General features: G+C 38.0%; 1 protein-coding gene across 7 annotated transcripts in view; it reads left to right on the top strand.

The window, feature by feature from the left end:
• The window catches only part of DTNA (dystrobrevin alpha), a 248,881-nt gene that overhangs the window by 114,513 nt on the left and 119,151 nt on the right, over positions 1-15,217 (top strand). For 6 of the 7 annotated variants that reach the window (XM_054583514.1, XM_054583513.1, XM_054583519.1 and 3 more), the window contains one exon: positions 13,729-13,796. In XM_054583514.1, coding sequence (XP_054439489.1) covers positions 13,730-13,796 — 67 coding nt within the window. In that variant the 5' untranslated portion in view covers position 13,729. Of the gene's footprint in view, positions 1-10,381; positions 10,437-13,728; positions 13,797-15,217 lie in introns of those variants that run through there. The other variant, XM_054583515.1, reaches the window with a different exon arrangement.

Raw genomic sequence — 15,217 nt, forward strand, 5'->3', positions numbered from 1 at the left:
TGTAATAAACATGAATGTATATGTCTTTTCAATTTAGTGTGTTGGGTTTCTTTGAATAAATACCCAGAAGTGGAATTGCTGGGTCCTGCCTTGTCTCTTGTTATAACCTTTGTTATAAAGTCTCTTTTGTCTGGTAAAAGTATTGCTACCCCAGCTTTTCTTTAAATTTCCATTTTATAAAATATCTTTTTCTTTTCAGTCTCTTTGTATCCTTCAATCTGAAGTGAGTCTCCTGTAGACAACATATGTTAAGTTCTTGTTTTGTTATCCATTTAGCCACCCTATGTCTTTTGATTAGAGCATTAATCCACGTGTATTTAAAGTAGTTGTTGATAAATATGTATTTATTGCTATTATATTATTTCTATTTTTTTAGCTGTTTTTCTTCTTCTTAAAGAAGATCCTCTAACATTTCTTTAGTGTTTTGATAGCGATGAACTCCTTTTGATCTTCTTGTCTGAGAATCTCTTTATTTGCCCTTTGATTTGACTCTAAATGATAGCTTTACTAGGTAAAGTAATATTGGCTGTAGGTCCTTGCTTTTCATCACTTTGAATATTTCTTGCTAATCCCTTCTGGCATGCAAATTTACTGTTGAGTAATCAGCTGACAGTCTTAATGGAGCTCCTCTGTACATAACTAACTGCTTTTCTCTTGCTGCTTTTAAGGTTCTCTCTTTGCCTTTAACCCTTGGTATTTTAATTATAATGTGTTTTGGTGTGGTCCTCTTTGGGTTCATCTTGTCTGTAACTCTCTGTGTTTCCTGGACGTGTATGTCTATTCCCTTCACCAGCTGAGGGAAGTTTTTCATCATTATTTTTTCAAATCGGTTTTCAATTTCTTGCTCTCTCTCTTCTCCTTCTGGCATCCATGATATGAATGTTGGTACTCTTGAAGTTGTCCCAGAGGCTCCTTACACTATTCTCATTGTTTTTTGGATTCCTGTTTCTTTTTGCTATTCTGAATGGGTGTTTCTTCTTCCTTATCTTCCAAATTGCTGATTTGATCCTCTAGTTCATCTACTATACTGTTGATTCCCTATAATATAGTCTTCATTTCAGTTATTGTATTCATTTCTGACTGGCTCATTCCTCTACTTTTCCCCTAAGTTCATGAGCCTCCTTATAAGCAGTGTTTTAGACTCTGCATTAAGTAGAATGCTTGTCTCCATTTTGTTTGGTCCTTTTTCTGGAATTTCATTCTCTTCTTTCATTTGGGATATGTTTGTCTCCTCATTTTGGCTGCCTCCCTGTGTTTATTTCTATGTATTAAGCAGAGCTGCTGCATCTCCTGGTCTTGGTAGACTGGCCGTATATAATAGGTGTCCTGTTGGGGCCCAATAGCACAGCCTCCCCAGTCACCCAAGCTGGGCACTCCAGGTGTGCCCACTGTGTGGGCTGTATGCTCTCTCCTTTTGTAGTTGAACCTTGATTGCTGTTTGCACATCAATGAGGATTTATCCTCAAGCCAATTAGCTGCAAGAACTGACCCCATGAAGCAGAACTCACTTTAGCAGGGCTCATGTACACACCAAACCCACCCTTGAGTGTGTTGCTCATGGAGGTGGTTGGGTGGTGCTTCCATGTGATCTGAAACTGCCCACTGCGTGGGCTGACTCTGGCAACTCCCAGAAGGTGCAGGCCAAAGTCAGCCCCCACCCGTGCTCTTCCCGAAGATACCTAGCATGAGCTACAAAGTGATATGCAGGTAGCTGCTACTTGTGCTGGGATTTGAGGTGCCCAGGAGAGTCCAAGCTGTGAACCGATGCTAGCTGCCCTTAGTTCTTGACCTGGGGCTACTTAGCAAGAGGTGCAGGGTATGCTGAGGCCAAATGTTGCTTGTTTGTGAGGCTTCAGGAAAGTCAGCAGCATGAGCCAAGACTTGTCATTTGTATGAACAAGACACTGGAAAGGGCTTGAGTGGCACAAAAAGTTGGGTAGGGCAAGGTCTCAGAGAATCACCAGGGCAGCCAAACAATGTTAGCAGGTTGATGGAAACTCAGCTGTGGCGTCTGCCTGCCAGCTCTGTAAGGTCTCCTCTGCCAGCATTTATATCTAGGAGAAAGCTGCCCCCTCCAGCTCTCATCCTAAAGCCAGATAGTTCAGTTTCTTCTATGTCCCTGGCACCTTTCAAGCTGCTGCTCCAGCACTGGAGCTAGAGCTGGTGAATCTGAGTAAGTCCATATGGTGGCTCTTTAAGAGGAATGCCTAGGGCTACAGCAGCCTTTCATCTAACTCAGCCACAATCCCCGGTGGTTTTTACAGCCAGAAGTTATGGGTACTTCTCTTCCTGGCACTAGATCCCTGGGCTGGGCTAGGGGTTCTGGTGCCTTGGCTTAGAAGGGACCTCAGCAACCAATATATCCCTTCTGATACTTAAGTACCACACATGGGTGTGGGACCAACTCATTCTCACTTCTGCCCTTCCTGCTAGTCTCACTGTGGCTCCTCTGTGTCCTTAGTTGTAAGACTTAAGTTCAGCTAGATTTCAGATGGTTCTACATGGTGATTGTTCTGTCGTTTAATTATAATTTCGATGTGAATGTGGGAGGTTCTGAGTACTGTGTGTACCTATACTACCGTCTTGACTAGAAGCTCGAAAATATTCTTTACTATACTTACCTCTATTAAATTAGACCATATTAATTAAGCAATAAGAACTAATTAAATGTATTGATATAGATGGGATCAGAATGTAGCCCAGGTAATTTTAATGAGGAAGCCCCTGAGATTGAAAGCGTTTGTGCAATGGTAACTTTTTGTCCAAGGATTCCAGCACTAACCCTCTGGAGTGTAGTTGATATTGGGACTCCTTCTATGAGCTATCCAGATGTGTTCAAGAATTACCGGGAGAGAGAGTACTCAAATTTGAGTTTGTTTTATGATTTCATTTGGAAGATGCTCCATAGTGTTGTGCATTGTATATGGCAATAGGATGAGGAGGCTAAAAACTTGGAATGAAAGTCTATCAGACTGACCTACATTTAAATTTGATCTCTAAAATCTCTTAAGTCTCAGTTTCCTCATCTGTAAAATGGAGATAATAATACCACCAGAGGATTAAATAAGATCACAAAAATTAGGAAGTAACATAACAGCTCTCAATAAATGAATAAATTATATTTGGGAACTAATGAGGCTAAGGAGGGACAGGCTGGCAGTGCAGTGTGATGGCTGCTTAAATAGCCTCCGCGGAGACTCCCGAACTGCACATCCTGGTTTTGTGGCTACCAGCGATGTGATCTGGTGAACATTCCTTAACCTTTCTCAGCTGTATTAGCTTCTTATTGCTGCAACAACAAATTTAGTGGCTTAAAACAACACACATGTTGTTTATCTTACAGTTCTGGAGGTCCAGAAGTCCAAAATGGATCCAACTGTGCTAAAATCAGGGTGTCATCAAGGTTGGTTTCCGTCTGGGATTTCTAGAGGAGAATCCATTGCCTTGCCTTTTCCAGCTTCTAGAGGCCCTCTGCATTCATTGTTTTGCTGGCTTTTCCTCCCTATTCAAAGTCTCTCTCTTTCTCTTATGAGGACTGTTATAATTATGTTGGGCCCACCTAGATAATCAGGATTATCTCCCATCTCAAGATCCTTAATTTAATCACATCAGCAAAGTCCCTTTTGCCATGTGGGTACCAGATTTACAAATTCTCAAGATTAAGATGTGGACATCCCTGGCGTCCATTATTCTATGTCCTTCATCAGCCTTATGACCTATCTCAGAGTTAGGATAAGAAATAAATAGGATATTTTATGCAAAATGCTCAATTCAGAGCCCACTCACACATGGTAAGCACTTAATATTAACAATTATTATTGTTATTATCTTTGAACGAATCTCTTAGTCCCTTCCTGCTACACTACCCAGGCATCCGTGCCCCTGCCTCAGCAGGGTGACTCAGAAGGCCTGCGTGATGCAAGATTGAAAAAGAAAGCGCGTTCCCACCAGCTATTCTTCCCCACTCAAATTCTTGGCAGCCACCAGCTTAGAGCCATGGCTTGATCAAGAAACAGAGATTTCTTCTGGTCATTCCTTAATTTCAGAAAGAATTCTCTTCAGTTGAAGGGACATAATTAAGAGCCTTAAAATTCACAGAAAACAGATCCAGGGGCAAGAAATAAGGGCTGCCTCTGTTTCTTCTCTTTCCACTCTGTATTCTTGTCAACCCTAGTCTTGGGGAAAGGACGATGGTGTGCAAAATGCCATTGTTTCCTGCGGGAGACCTTGCAGCCATTACTTTTGGCCGCTCATACACTGTGCCTGTTTCTTTTCCATGTGGCCTATTTAATTTTGGCGTCTGCATTCATTAACTCCGTACACTTCGCTGTGCTTTTACTTGATAGCAATCATCAGAATCCCTACGATGTCACTGCTGTTTTCTAAGATGTTTTCTATTATATTAGCCTGAGATATTCTCCATAGAGAGCGTGTGCATGGAGAAAGGAAAAAAATAGCATGATATTAATATTTAACTTAATATTGATGAGTTGATTTCATTCCACTTTTCCTGACACATTAAACTAGATTGAAAAGTGGTTAAATTGAGATATCCTTAAGTCCTCATTTTCAATGAGAACAAAATAGCTCCTTCTGCAATCTAGAATTCTTGAGATTTACCCTTTAAAAGTATTTGTTCTGCCCCAAATAAATTATCTGACAGAATTAATAGGGAAGAAAAGGATTTTTTCTTTTAATTTCATAAACATTTCCTATGATCTTTTTATACTCTTCATGGACTGTTTTTGGACCCCTGTGTTCATCTTAACACTTTGTTATTGGTTCTGAATCCATAAATACATAAAAACAGTCATATTGATATCTTTCCGTCTACCTTGGCCCTCTTCCATCATTTACCCTCCCATATCCTGTCTCTCAAAGGACAGTGTTCTCATGTGGCCCCCGGAGCATATCATCCAAACCTGACCTCCTCAGGAAGCACTCAAGAGCCATGATGATTTTCTTTTCCCAGTCAGTCAAAATTGCCATGTCCTCACTGTGTGTCTCTCAACCAGATATTTTTTAAAAGCATCTAAATTAATTACACTAAGGGGGAGTTTCTGATTCAGGGAAATTTGCATTTTTAAGGGCCTAAAATTAATTTTTATCTAGTTTTATTGAAGTATAATTGACAAATAAAATTGCAATAGACAGGGTCTGGCACAAATAATGCCCCTCTTTTATCACAAAATCTTCTTTTACGAAATCGTAAGCTTGTAATTCTGTAACGTAACAACATCACACACAAGTATACCAAATGACATTTTATGTAAAATATGTATATTAAAACTATAAATTATTATACCCATATTATTACACCTACCAACCACACTCAAGAAGGCATTATTTCTCCTGGACCCTGTATTTAAAGTATACAATGTAATGTTTTGATACGTCTATACATTGTGAAATGATTCCCACAATTAATTTAATTGACATATCAATCACCTCACATAGTTAACCTTTTTCAAATTTTTTAATTTTTTAAAAAAATTTATTTTTGGTGAAAATGCTTAAGATCTATCCTCTTAACAAATTTCCATAAAAAACTGAATGGACTTTTTGGCCAACCCAATATTACTTGTTCTCCCAGAAAAAAATTAGATTTTCTTGTCCTATTGCAGAAAAGAGTATACTTACCTGCCTCTCCCTTTTCCACCTCTCCAAACTCAGCACTCCCCAGTGCTAAAAAATAAAAAACACGAAAATGAGAAAGCATGCAAGCCTCCCTGGCCTACATCTTGATTCTCAATGCTCTGTCCCATACTTCTATTCTCTCTCCTTTTCCCAATTCTCCTCATAGAGATCACACTCTTAGAAGATGAGAGAACAATTAACCCATGGAAGAATCCTTTCAAATGCCAGGAGTCATGCCAGTAATGTTTTAAAGTACTTTGGATTTCCTAGATGAGAGTTGCTGCCTAACACACGAATATTGAGTTGGATATCCAGGCACTCCGGCTTCCACCGTGCGAGGAGCCCATCACTGCCTTCTCCCATCATCATTGCTCCACCTTGACATCTTTCCTGTTGTATTGGTTTTATGAGGCCACCACCAGCCTTCTTAACCTCTCCCCTGGGCAGTTGCTGTGTAGCTGTACCCGTTAGAACTAGTTGCTCCTTTTTGCTAAAAGTTGGTGCTGCCTATAAAATAAAACTACTATTGATTCTCACCAAGTCCTGGCCTTCCTCTAAACCAGCGCATGCAAGAAACTATAATTCCTTTACTTGTGTATCTATGGACATGAACATTTTGGTGAGGTGAAGGTCTATACCTTTAATCAAATCATTAAAAGGGTCTAAACCTTAAGAGAAATTATAGACTAAACAGCATTGTACTGCTTAATCAGCTAATACATTCTGTCTTCTCACAGCCTTTCACCTAAGAAACTAAATTTAACTCAGTCACCTGTAAAAATTGAAATTACAATCTTTAAAGTTTATAAATGTTTTTCCTTAAATGTTCATGTATATATGTGTGTGTGTGTGTGTGTGTGTATATAATCTCACTATAATTAGGGAGCGGGGCTCAAAAGTTTAATTACAAAATTTGGGGCTGTCTTATTTCAAGATTATTGAAAAAGTCTCCTAATGACAGAGGGGAGAGGACTTTTCATTTGTTTTCATTTACTAGATATGTAGGAAAAAGAAGCAGATCCATGTTTACAAATAATAACACCTTACACAAAATCGAAAGTTTCACACAATTGAAAGACAGTCATTTCCTAACACCCTCCTACCAAAGGTTAAGAACTGGCCAGTCCCAGCAGGAGGGCAGGGAAGACTCTCGATCCCATGTTGAGGTCAGCCATAGTCCCACCATGACCACGTGGGCCTATCCACGGAACATGACTGCTCTTGAGAAGAAACACAGATGCATGTGCTCACATACACACACACACACACACACACACATATGCAAAAAAATACATTATTCCTAAGGTACATCATATTGGATAAAACATGTTTATCTAAAAAATATTTGAAGTCCCAATGCAGTGCTGGAGGCAGCAGTACAGACCACCCCCCTTATGGCGGTCTTCCTTAGGGGCACCGAGGTCCTTTTGATCAAGCTTTTAGGCAGGGCTCCGCAGTCCACTAGAGACATTCTTATAACTTTGAACCTCACATGACAGAATTTGAATTTTGATCATCTTTCTTCCAAAAGGTTTCTTTTTACCAGCACCAAGCTGCTCCCAGCCTCCCTCTACAGTCTTTAATCCCTTACTAATAGTAAGGGGAGGGGAGGTGACACCAGCTGCTCTTGAGCAGGAGTCCTAGCCTTGTACCAAGGCAAATGGAATCAAATGAAACCAAACAAAACCAAATGTCCTTAAACGTCCTGTACACTCTTACCTCAGAACAGCAGGTTCCTTCCTGACTTGAAAGTACCACTGAGAGTAGTTCTTTCCAGAATAAAAATGGTTTTCTCATTTTCAATGGCCTTCTCTATTTTTTAAGTTTGCCTCATTAGGTACCCATATTAATGTCTGTATATGTTTATGTATATTTACATTCCCCAAAGAATTAATTACTTCTCCCTTGGCTCAAAGTATGTTTTACAGTGTGTCTTCTTACAAGTTAGAGACACATACAGGGGTCCAGCACAAATAACATCCCTTTTTTTATTACAAAGTCTTTCATTACAAAGTCACAAGCATGGAATCCTGTAACATAACAATAGCACACTCAAGCACACCATAAGACATTTTAGGTGAAATGTTCAAATTAAAACTATAAATTATTACACCCATATTATTATCCGACCAACCACATTCAAGCAGGTATTACTTCTACTAGACCTTGTATTACAGAGCAACATAAGAATTCCAACATAATGTTTTGCAATTCAGTTCATGGTCAAACTCAGCTAGTATCATACTTCTACCTCAAACCTGGCTGTGTATCGGGAACACCAATCGTGCTTTTAAAAAGCACAAAGGCTTTGCTCAAACCACAAATTCAGTGCATCCACATATTTGCAGTTTTGATCTGGTCTCCAGGCTGGTGTAATGGGCAACCACAGCTGACAGCTACTGTGGCAGATACTTTCCACGGAAAAATCAAATCCCTAACATACCCAGCTGGTCATTACACGACAATAGTGTGCTCAGGTCCCTCATCCCCCAAAATAAGACCCAAGTTCCAAGAGCAGAGGATGATGTTCAAAGTGAAAGGCAAAGTCAGAAAATCATTCTAACCATTTATTTTAGTAACAGCATTTTCCTACTTTCAGGTGCTCATCCCAGTAAAGGACTAGAAAGTAAAAGCAAATGCAATTATACTTTGCCTCAGGAAAGAGCTCTGAATACTTTTTTATTATTTAGAACTAGACTGTAAATCTGCGAAAGTCATATTGGAGGCCTCTTTCATTAACAGAAATGGAAACAGGCATTTATATGCCACCAATAAATCAATTAAAGGAGGAATGGAGCTTGAAATGGCTTTCATTGCAGTTATTAACTTTGGAGAGTGTGCAGCATTGGTGATTGCTGAGGCCGACGTCTTCTTGTGACACACCTGGAGCAAAGCAGAGGAAAATAAAGCATAGGAACAGTCCCATCCTACTAAACACGAAGTCTGCAAGTCTTAAATTAAGTGTTTGCTAAAGCGCAGCAGAAGCAAAGCAGAGCCAGACCTTTCTAAAAACATTGTTGGCTTTTGTGGATTGAAATATCGAGAGAGTGAATCAGTGTGTGAGTTGGTGTGTTTATGTGTGTCTGGAGCCTAGGAAATAGTTTAACCACCGTGATTATTTTCAGTGTAACGGTGTTTTAAAATATGAGAATTTCATTAAGAAGTAACATAGAAGAATTTCTCAGTGAAATTTGAGAAAGCCATGGACCCTTCCATATGTCCTTTCAGCCTGTTAATCACCAACTTCCATCAACTTCTTGATAGTTAACCAGCTTCAGAAATCTTAATTTGTATTAAAAAGCGACATCTGGAATAAGATAACTGGTGATTAGAATCCATACGAGGCTAGGAATTTAAACACTAAAAGCAAAAATAAAGGATTCAATTTCTTGCCCTGCCAGAAAATACTGTGTGTTTTGGGCAGCCTCTTACCTACCCATGTATCAAGTTCTTCAGCTCTAACTTGGGAATAGTATCTCCCCTCCCTCCTCACAAGGTTGTAGGGAAAAGCATTTTATAATCTTTGGAAATGTAAGATACCATTAGGTTAAGTTCCTACCTTTAAAATGTCATCTGTGTCATGTGTAAGAGAAATTTATATCATGCGTGATGTTGGATTTAAGATGTGAAAGAAGTAACTCGAGGATGTAATATTTCAATGTGAATTTATTCTTACTGTTCCAAAATACAATTCACTTTTCTTCTAACAGTCTATGCCCTACATTTAGATTTATTCTTTATATCTTGCTGGTTCCCGCACTGTTCTACTCTGTTACTTCATTCCTCCCCTGTATGTAAGGGCAAAGAGTTGGAACTCTCCCTGTCCTATTTACAGCCCTGTTTTAATGACCAGGGTAACTTAGTGAACTCACCTCCCACTAACTCATTTTTGCCATGAGGGCCACAGATTGTTTCCTATTATGTGTGAAATGCTGTGGGAAAGCAAAAGCTCAGATTCCCTCTGCTCTTCTCTATGTGACCTGCCAATCACCAAGTACTCTGAGTGTGTCCTAAATCTATCTCAAACCAATCCTTTAGCACAAAACAGAGTATTTTCACTTCTGAATCATGGAAGTATCCAACTAACTGGACTCTTCCCTCAATCATGCGTCCCGCACGCCCTACTGTCTGCTTACTTCTCCTTCACTATCATGCTGGAGTAATCTTGACAAAATCTAAATCTGTACACATCAATTCCCTACTTAAACCTTGGATGGCACCCAGTCTCCCAGAGGAAAGCTTGTACTGTCTAGACATGACAAACGAGGTCCTCTACATCTGATGCCTGTTCACCCCTCCAACCTCTCCACGCACACTCGCACTCAGTGATACTGATCTATCCCCAATTCCCACATACACCTTACATACTTTTTAAAATTCCATGCTTTTTCCTTCTAACTATAACTGTACTTCTTTTACTCTTTTCTATCTGAAAAATTCCTGTTCATCCTTTAAAACTATTTCAGAGTCACCCTTTCTTCAATGCCTTCTATATCTAGCAGTATATACCTAGAAATAAACTTCATTATCTACCAGTGCCTACTTTCATTATTGTCCATATTACACCATTTATAATTATGTGTTAAAATAATTTGTTTCCCCTTCTAGACTACAAGCTTCTTAAGGGAAAGGATCATGTCTTATTAATCTTTGGATCTCGAGAAACTAGCAGAGCATATGATAAATTATAGCTACATTACAAATACTCCTTAAGAAAATGAATGGAAAGATTCTCTTAAATGAAAACAACATGTACGCTGTATAATTCATGGGACTGAACTCTACTAAACATCTGATAGGTGTGTGATAAATCACTTATTTATCCCTGTTGGTTCTTTTTTGCTCTTTGGGCATTTATGTAACCTTCCAGTCAATTCTAAGGTTGTAAGCATCTCATCCACATGAAGGAACAATGGAAACTGACCAAATTAGGCCTGTTGGCGAGCCACGCAGCTTGTGACATTGTATTATCACAGATGGGTTATTTTCCCCTTCATCTCCTCCATATGACTTTGGGCAGCTATAGTTACATTGAAATTCATAAAAAGCCGAGCTTGACAATTTCAGAAGAAAAATTGCTCTGTAAAAGCCCTCCCTTCTTCCCCTACTGAATGTGTTGCTCTTCCCTTTTTCTAAAGCCGTGAGAATGTGGTCAGGCATTATGTGTCTCAAGCCCTGCTGGTCAGAGTTAAATTGGAAACCAAGGTGCCCACAGTGGTGCTTTTCTTGCTTGTTGGGATTCATGAACTTACTCTGCCCACGAGTCCTGCTATTGAGTCAGTGCAAGCAAGAAACTAGCATACCCCTCCTTTTTCACTACTGTGACAGTCATTGATGGATAATAAATGAATATTCTCAATTTTACCAAACAGTGATGCTTCCCAAGTAATGCTGGAGATAAACTGAGAAGTATGTAATTTTTCCTTTTATATTCATAATTATATTCCATGCTTTCTATTATTGCACACCACTGAGTTTTTCCTTCTTTCCCTCATAAGGTAGACCTTTTACTTAGAAGTGAGAATTAATACCTGTTGTGTAACTAATGATGGTTCTTTTATGAGTTAATTAGCCAAAAAATGGTGATGAATAGACTAAAAGATGACATCAATGTACTTTGCATTTATTTCAACTTCTGTTTCATAAGACAAGATTTTGCTTTAAAATATATGGTCCTAGATTATTTAAAAAAATATAAATTAGCTTCTCTCATTTCAAATAATTAATTTCTAAAACTAGTACAAATTGAATCTCACTCTTTTATGAGTCAGCTTTGGAAATATAATTGAAAGTCTATTTCATAGAAAGCAAACTTAGCTCTTATTTTTCTTTCCTCTTTATTTCTGTTTTTTTTTTAACTAAACATACATAGCTTTATTGATTGGATTTTGCTGGGCACTGTGAAGAATTTAGAATTTTTGAGATCACTTCCCTCAAAATCCTAAAGAGAAACAAACAAAAAGTTAACTAGAAAAAGGGATATTACAAACAGTACCAACCGAGTAGTACAGACAGAAGCACTGGGAGTTCAGAAGACAGTTTTTACCTCCCTGACATTTTCAGCCAGAGCTTTCCAACCTGCCATCCTTTGTGATTTATTTTTAATAGCTTTTTAATCTCGTTCCAATATATAGACAGATAGAGGAACATATCATTGGTTCTATCCCCTGTCTCTTTTTTGACTCTACTTCTGATCCTCTTGAAATAAAAATTGGGAGCTAGATCCAGATTATTTTGTGAATGTCAGATTCTTATCTATCCCTTTCCTCTGGAGTAAAAAATATAGAGTTATATGAATCAGGAAGGGTGTGTTTTTCTCCAGATCTCTATATATCAACCACATGTGCATAATTAAAATCTTATAAAAAGAGAGTATTTGATCATGTTCAGCAGTGAATTTTTACCAAAGCTTCATTAATAACTCAGCTCCTTTCCAGTTTTTATTTAACCTGACCCTTTTATATTATCACCCATTGTGAATGCATACACTCTTTTCTTAACTCAGTAAACCAAGGCTGATCCATGTCCTTCTTTCCTTCCTTGGCAATAGGCCAATGATCCCTGACTCATAAAAGGAACTGGTGAGGCTTTTGACGAGATTGACTGACATCACACTGCTTTTCACCACCAGTTTTTTTTTTTCCTCTCAAATGAGTCATTTTGTACAGAGCATTATAACCTTTCGAACAGTCTTCTGCAAGTAGTTCTGTTCAATTTATCCCCAGGTAACTAACCTCTCTCAGTTTCACATAACTTCCTTTCCACTTCTACAGTTATAATTACCTCATTGTACTTTCATGCTTTTGTAACTTCTCCACTAGAGTATAAGCACCTGGAGGGTGCTTATCTGGGAGCTGTGACTTGATCACAGTTGTATGCCCAGAGCTTCGCTTGGTGTCAGGAGTACAGAAGGTACTCAATAAAGATTTGTTAAGCTCAGCATTGAGAGAAAGGCATAGTGAGCTATGGAGGCCCAGAAGAAAAGCGCCGAACTCTGCCAATCATAGGGAATTAGGGGGGGTTTCAGAGGAAGATACACCTAAACTGAAGGGTTAGCTAAGCATAGGAAGACGGCCAGGCCAAAAAACAAAAATGCATGGACAAAGAACCGTACTTGAGAAGGAGCGGGGTCCATTGAAAGGCAGGCAAAAAGATCAGCTGTGCCTTATATTTACTATGCCAAAGAATCAAAACATAATGGGACAAATCTAAATGTATACACATGTGTGTGTATATAAAATTTTAGTTTTTAAAAGTTGAATTAAATATAATAAAAAAATCAACTCCATCAACCTGTAAACCTTTAACATTTAGCCCGAACACTCTATCAGACTAAACAACATTTCTGTTAACTTTCTCATTATTTCCTTTTTCCTCAAGTCAAATTTTAGTATTTCTGTATTTTTTTTTCATTCTTAGTTTTAACTCTTGGTATTCTTAAGATAGTCCCACAACAGACTGTATGTTTATTTGAGTGGAGAGTTGTGAACCTAACTCCCTTGCATGAAATTATGTACAGAAAAACCATTGCAGGTTCCAAACACTCAGCTTAGAAGTGAACATTTAGAAAATAACCTGCTTCTAAATTGAGATTTTGGGTGCACAAGGGACAATTTGCAACAGAATGCGGTGGAAGGCATACCTGTTGTAGAGTTCAAACATCTATGCCATTCACTTTACTAAGTTCATGAGACTTTCAGTCTCATCATTTGTTAAATGGGATGCATTATATCTGCTTTATATTCTTTGTAGGAATTCTCAAAATTAAAAAAGAAGCTATATATGTAAAAATGAATTGCCTAACAGACTCTAAGTGTTGTATTCAGTTATAATACAACTCATCTGCTACTCTAAATATTTTTTGTTAGAAAATAAAAAATTTATACCCCCTCAAACAATTCTGACATTATATATGGAAAAATATGTACAGCAACTTAAGTTAATAAAAGTAAAACTATATTTTTGAAATACAGTGTTAAATAGTTTATCTCTGTGTTTATGGCATAACTGCAGCAAATGTATTTATAGAGAAATGGCTGTTTGCCTCATTAGCTGAAGGATAATACACAATGTACCCATTTTCTCTCATAGAATGATTGAAGATAGTGGGAAAAGAGGAAATACTATGGCAGAAAGAAGACAGCTGTTTGCAGAGATGAGTAAGTATGAAACTTTTAAAGAAGATCCCACAGTGCCCATTAAATACACATGAAATCCTATGGCTTGTATACTTATATTAAAATCCTAAATTTCTTGCATAAAGTATAAATTTGGGCATTTTTGCCTCCTATAATATAAATTAATGAAGCATTGTAATTTGTTACATATAAAATATTTGTATATTTTATATGAAAAAAAATTCCATGGGCCTAAATATATGTATATACATGTACACTTTTTAAGTACTATTTAGTGTTGGCATTAATACAGTCCACTAAACTTTAAAGTCTATGTCCATCTCTCTACATTATCTCAGCATCCAGCATATTATAGGCAATGATAATATCTGTGAAATGAATTATTGAATATCTTACCTACAAAATGATATCATATATATTTATATGGGAAAGAGGAGCCAGGCATGATTCCCAGACCAAACTATAAGCTGTCACTTAGACTTTGTGCAGAGGGGAAGAATCTGTGTTATAAACCAGTTGCTAAAAAATGAAGTTAAACAAAAGTTAAAAAAAGCTCACAGGTCACCTTCTATTGAAGGGAAACCAAACCAAGACCGACTCCAGTGGATAACCCGTTAAATAGAGACTATTGGTTTATGTAAATACATGGTTGCTGTGTAAATAATTGGTTGGCAGTGTCTCCCTTATAGACCATGTTTCTTATTCATGAGGAAGAAGGACTTGACATTAGGAGGAAAACACACATCTCAAATTAAATGTTATAAAGAAAAGAGTACCATTCTCTTATTGTCTTTTTATCTCTTTTTCCCTGCATAAGGAATGAAGATGGGCAGAAGTGAGTTGTAAGCCTTTTTCCTTGAGGAGGCAGTAGGCAAAATTAGGTTTCCACTGAAGATTGGAACTGATTGGCAAGAATGAGGGTTGGAGCAGATAAAAAGAAAGTCCCAGATAATCAGATTCACATTTTCCTTTATCATTTCCCAGTAACCTGGTGGCAAGAAGGCAGTGTTAGAACAAAGAGGGGAAAACTTAAAATTGATGTGGGGAATCTCAATCACGCTCCTTGCTTTTTCCACTTTTAGAAACATGTCTAAAGTGCCTGTGAGGGTTTCAGCCATGACCTCCCATTTTCCTAGGCCATATTTGGTATTGTGTCTTCTTTCTGGCATGACCAGACACCAGGAATTATGACCTATCTAACAGAGCAAAGAACCTCTTTACTACCTGCCCATGTAAACAAAATATAAAACAGCACAGGTGTCCTTTCATAGCATAAGTTCTTAGACTGAAATGGCAAGAGCCATGTATATCATGGGCCAGTGTTTTGATAAAAAAAGGAAAAAATTAATATTTAACACAAAAAGCAGTAAAGAATTAGGGGAAATGTTTGAATTTATCACTGTATATTAAAGACTATATCAGCTAACGCATTGTAAGAATTA

The sequence above is a fragment of the Pteronotus mesoamericanus genome, unplaced genomic scaffold (assembly GCF_021234165.1).
Source record: "Pteronotus mesoamericanus isolate MK-2021 breed Mesoamerican mustached bat unplaced genomic scaffold, CSHL_Meso_final contig_74, whole genome shotgun sequence".
In the NCBI taxonomy this organism is placed as follows: domain Eukaryota; kingdom Metazoa; phylum Chordata; class Mammalia; order Chiroptera; family Mormoopidae; genus Pteronotus; species Pteronotus mesoamericanus.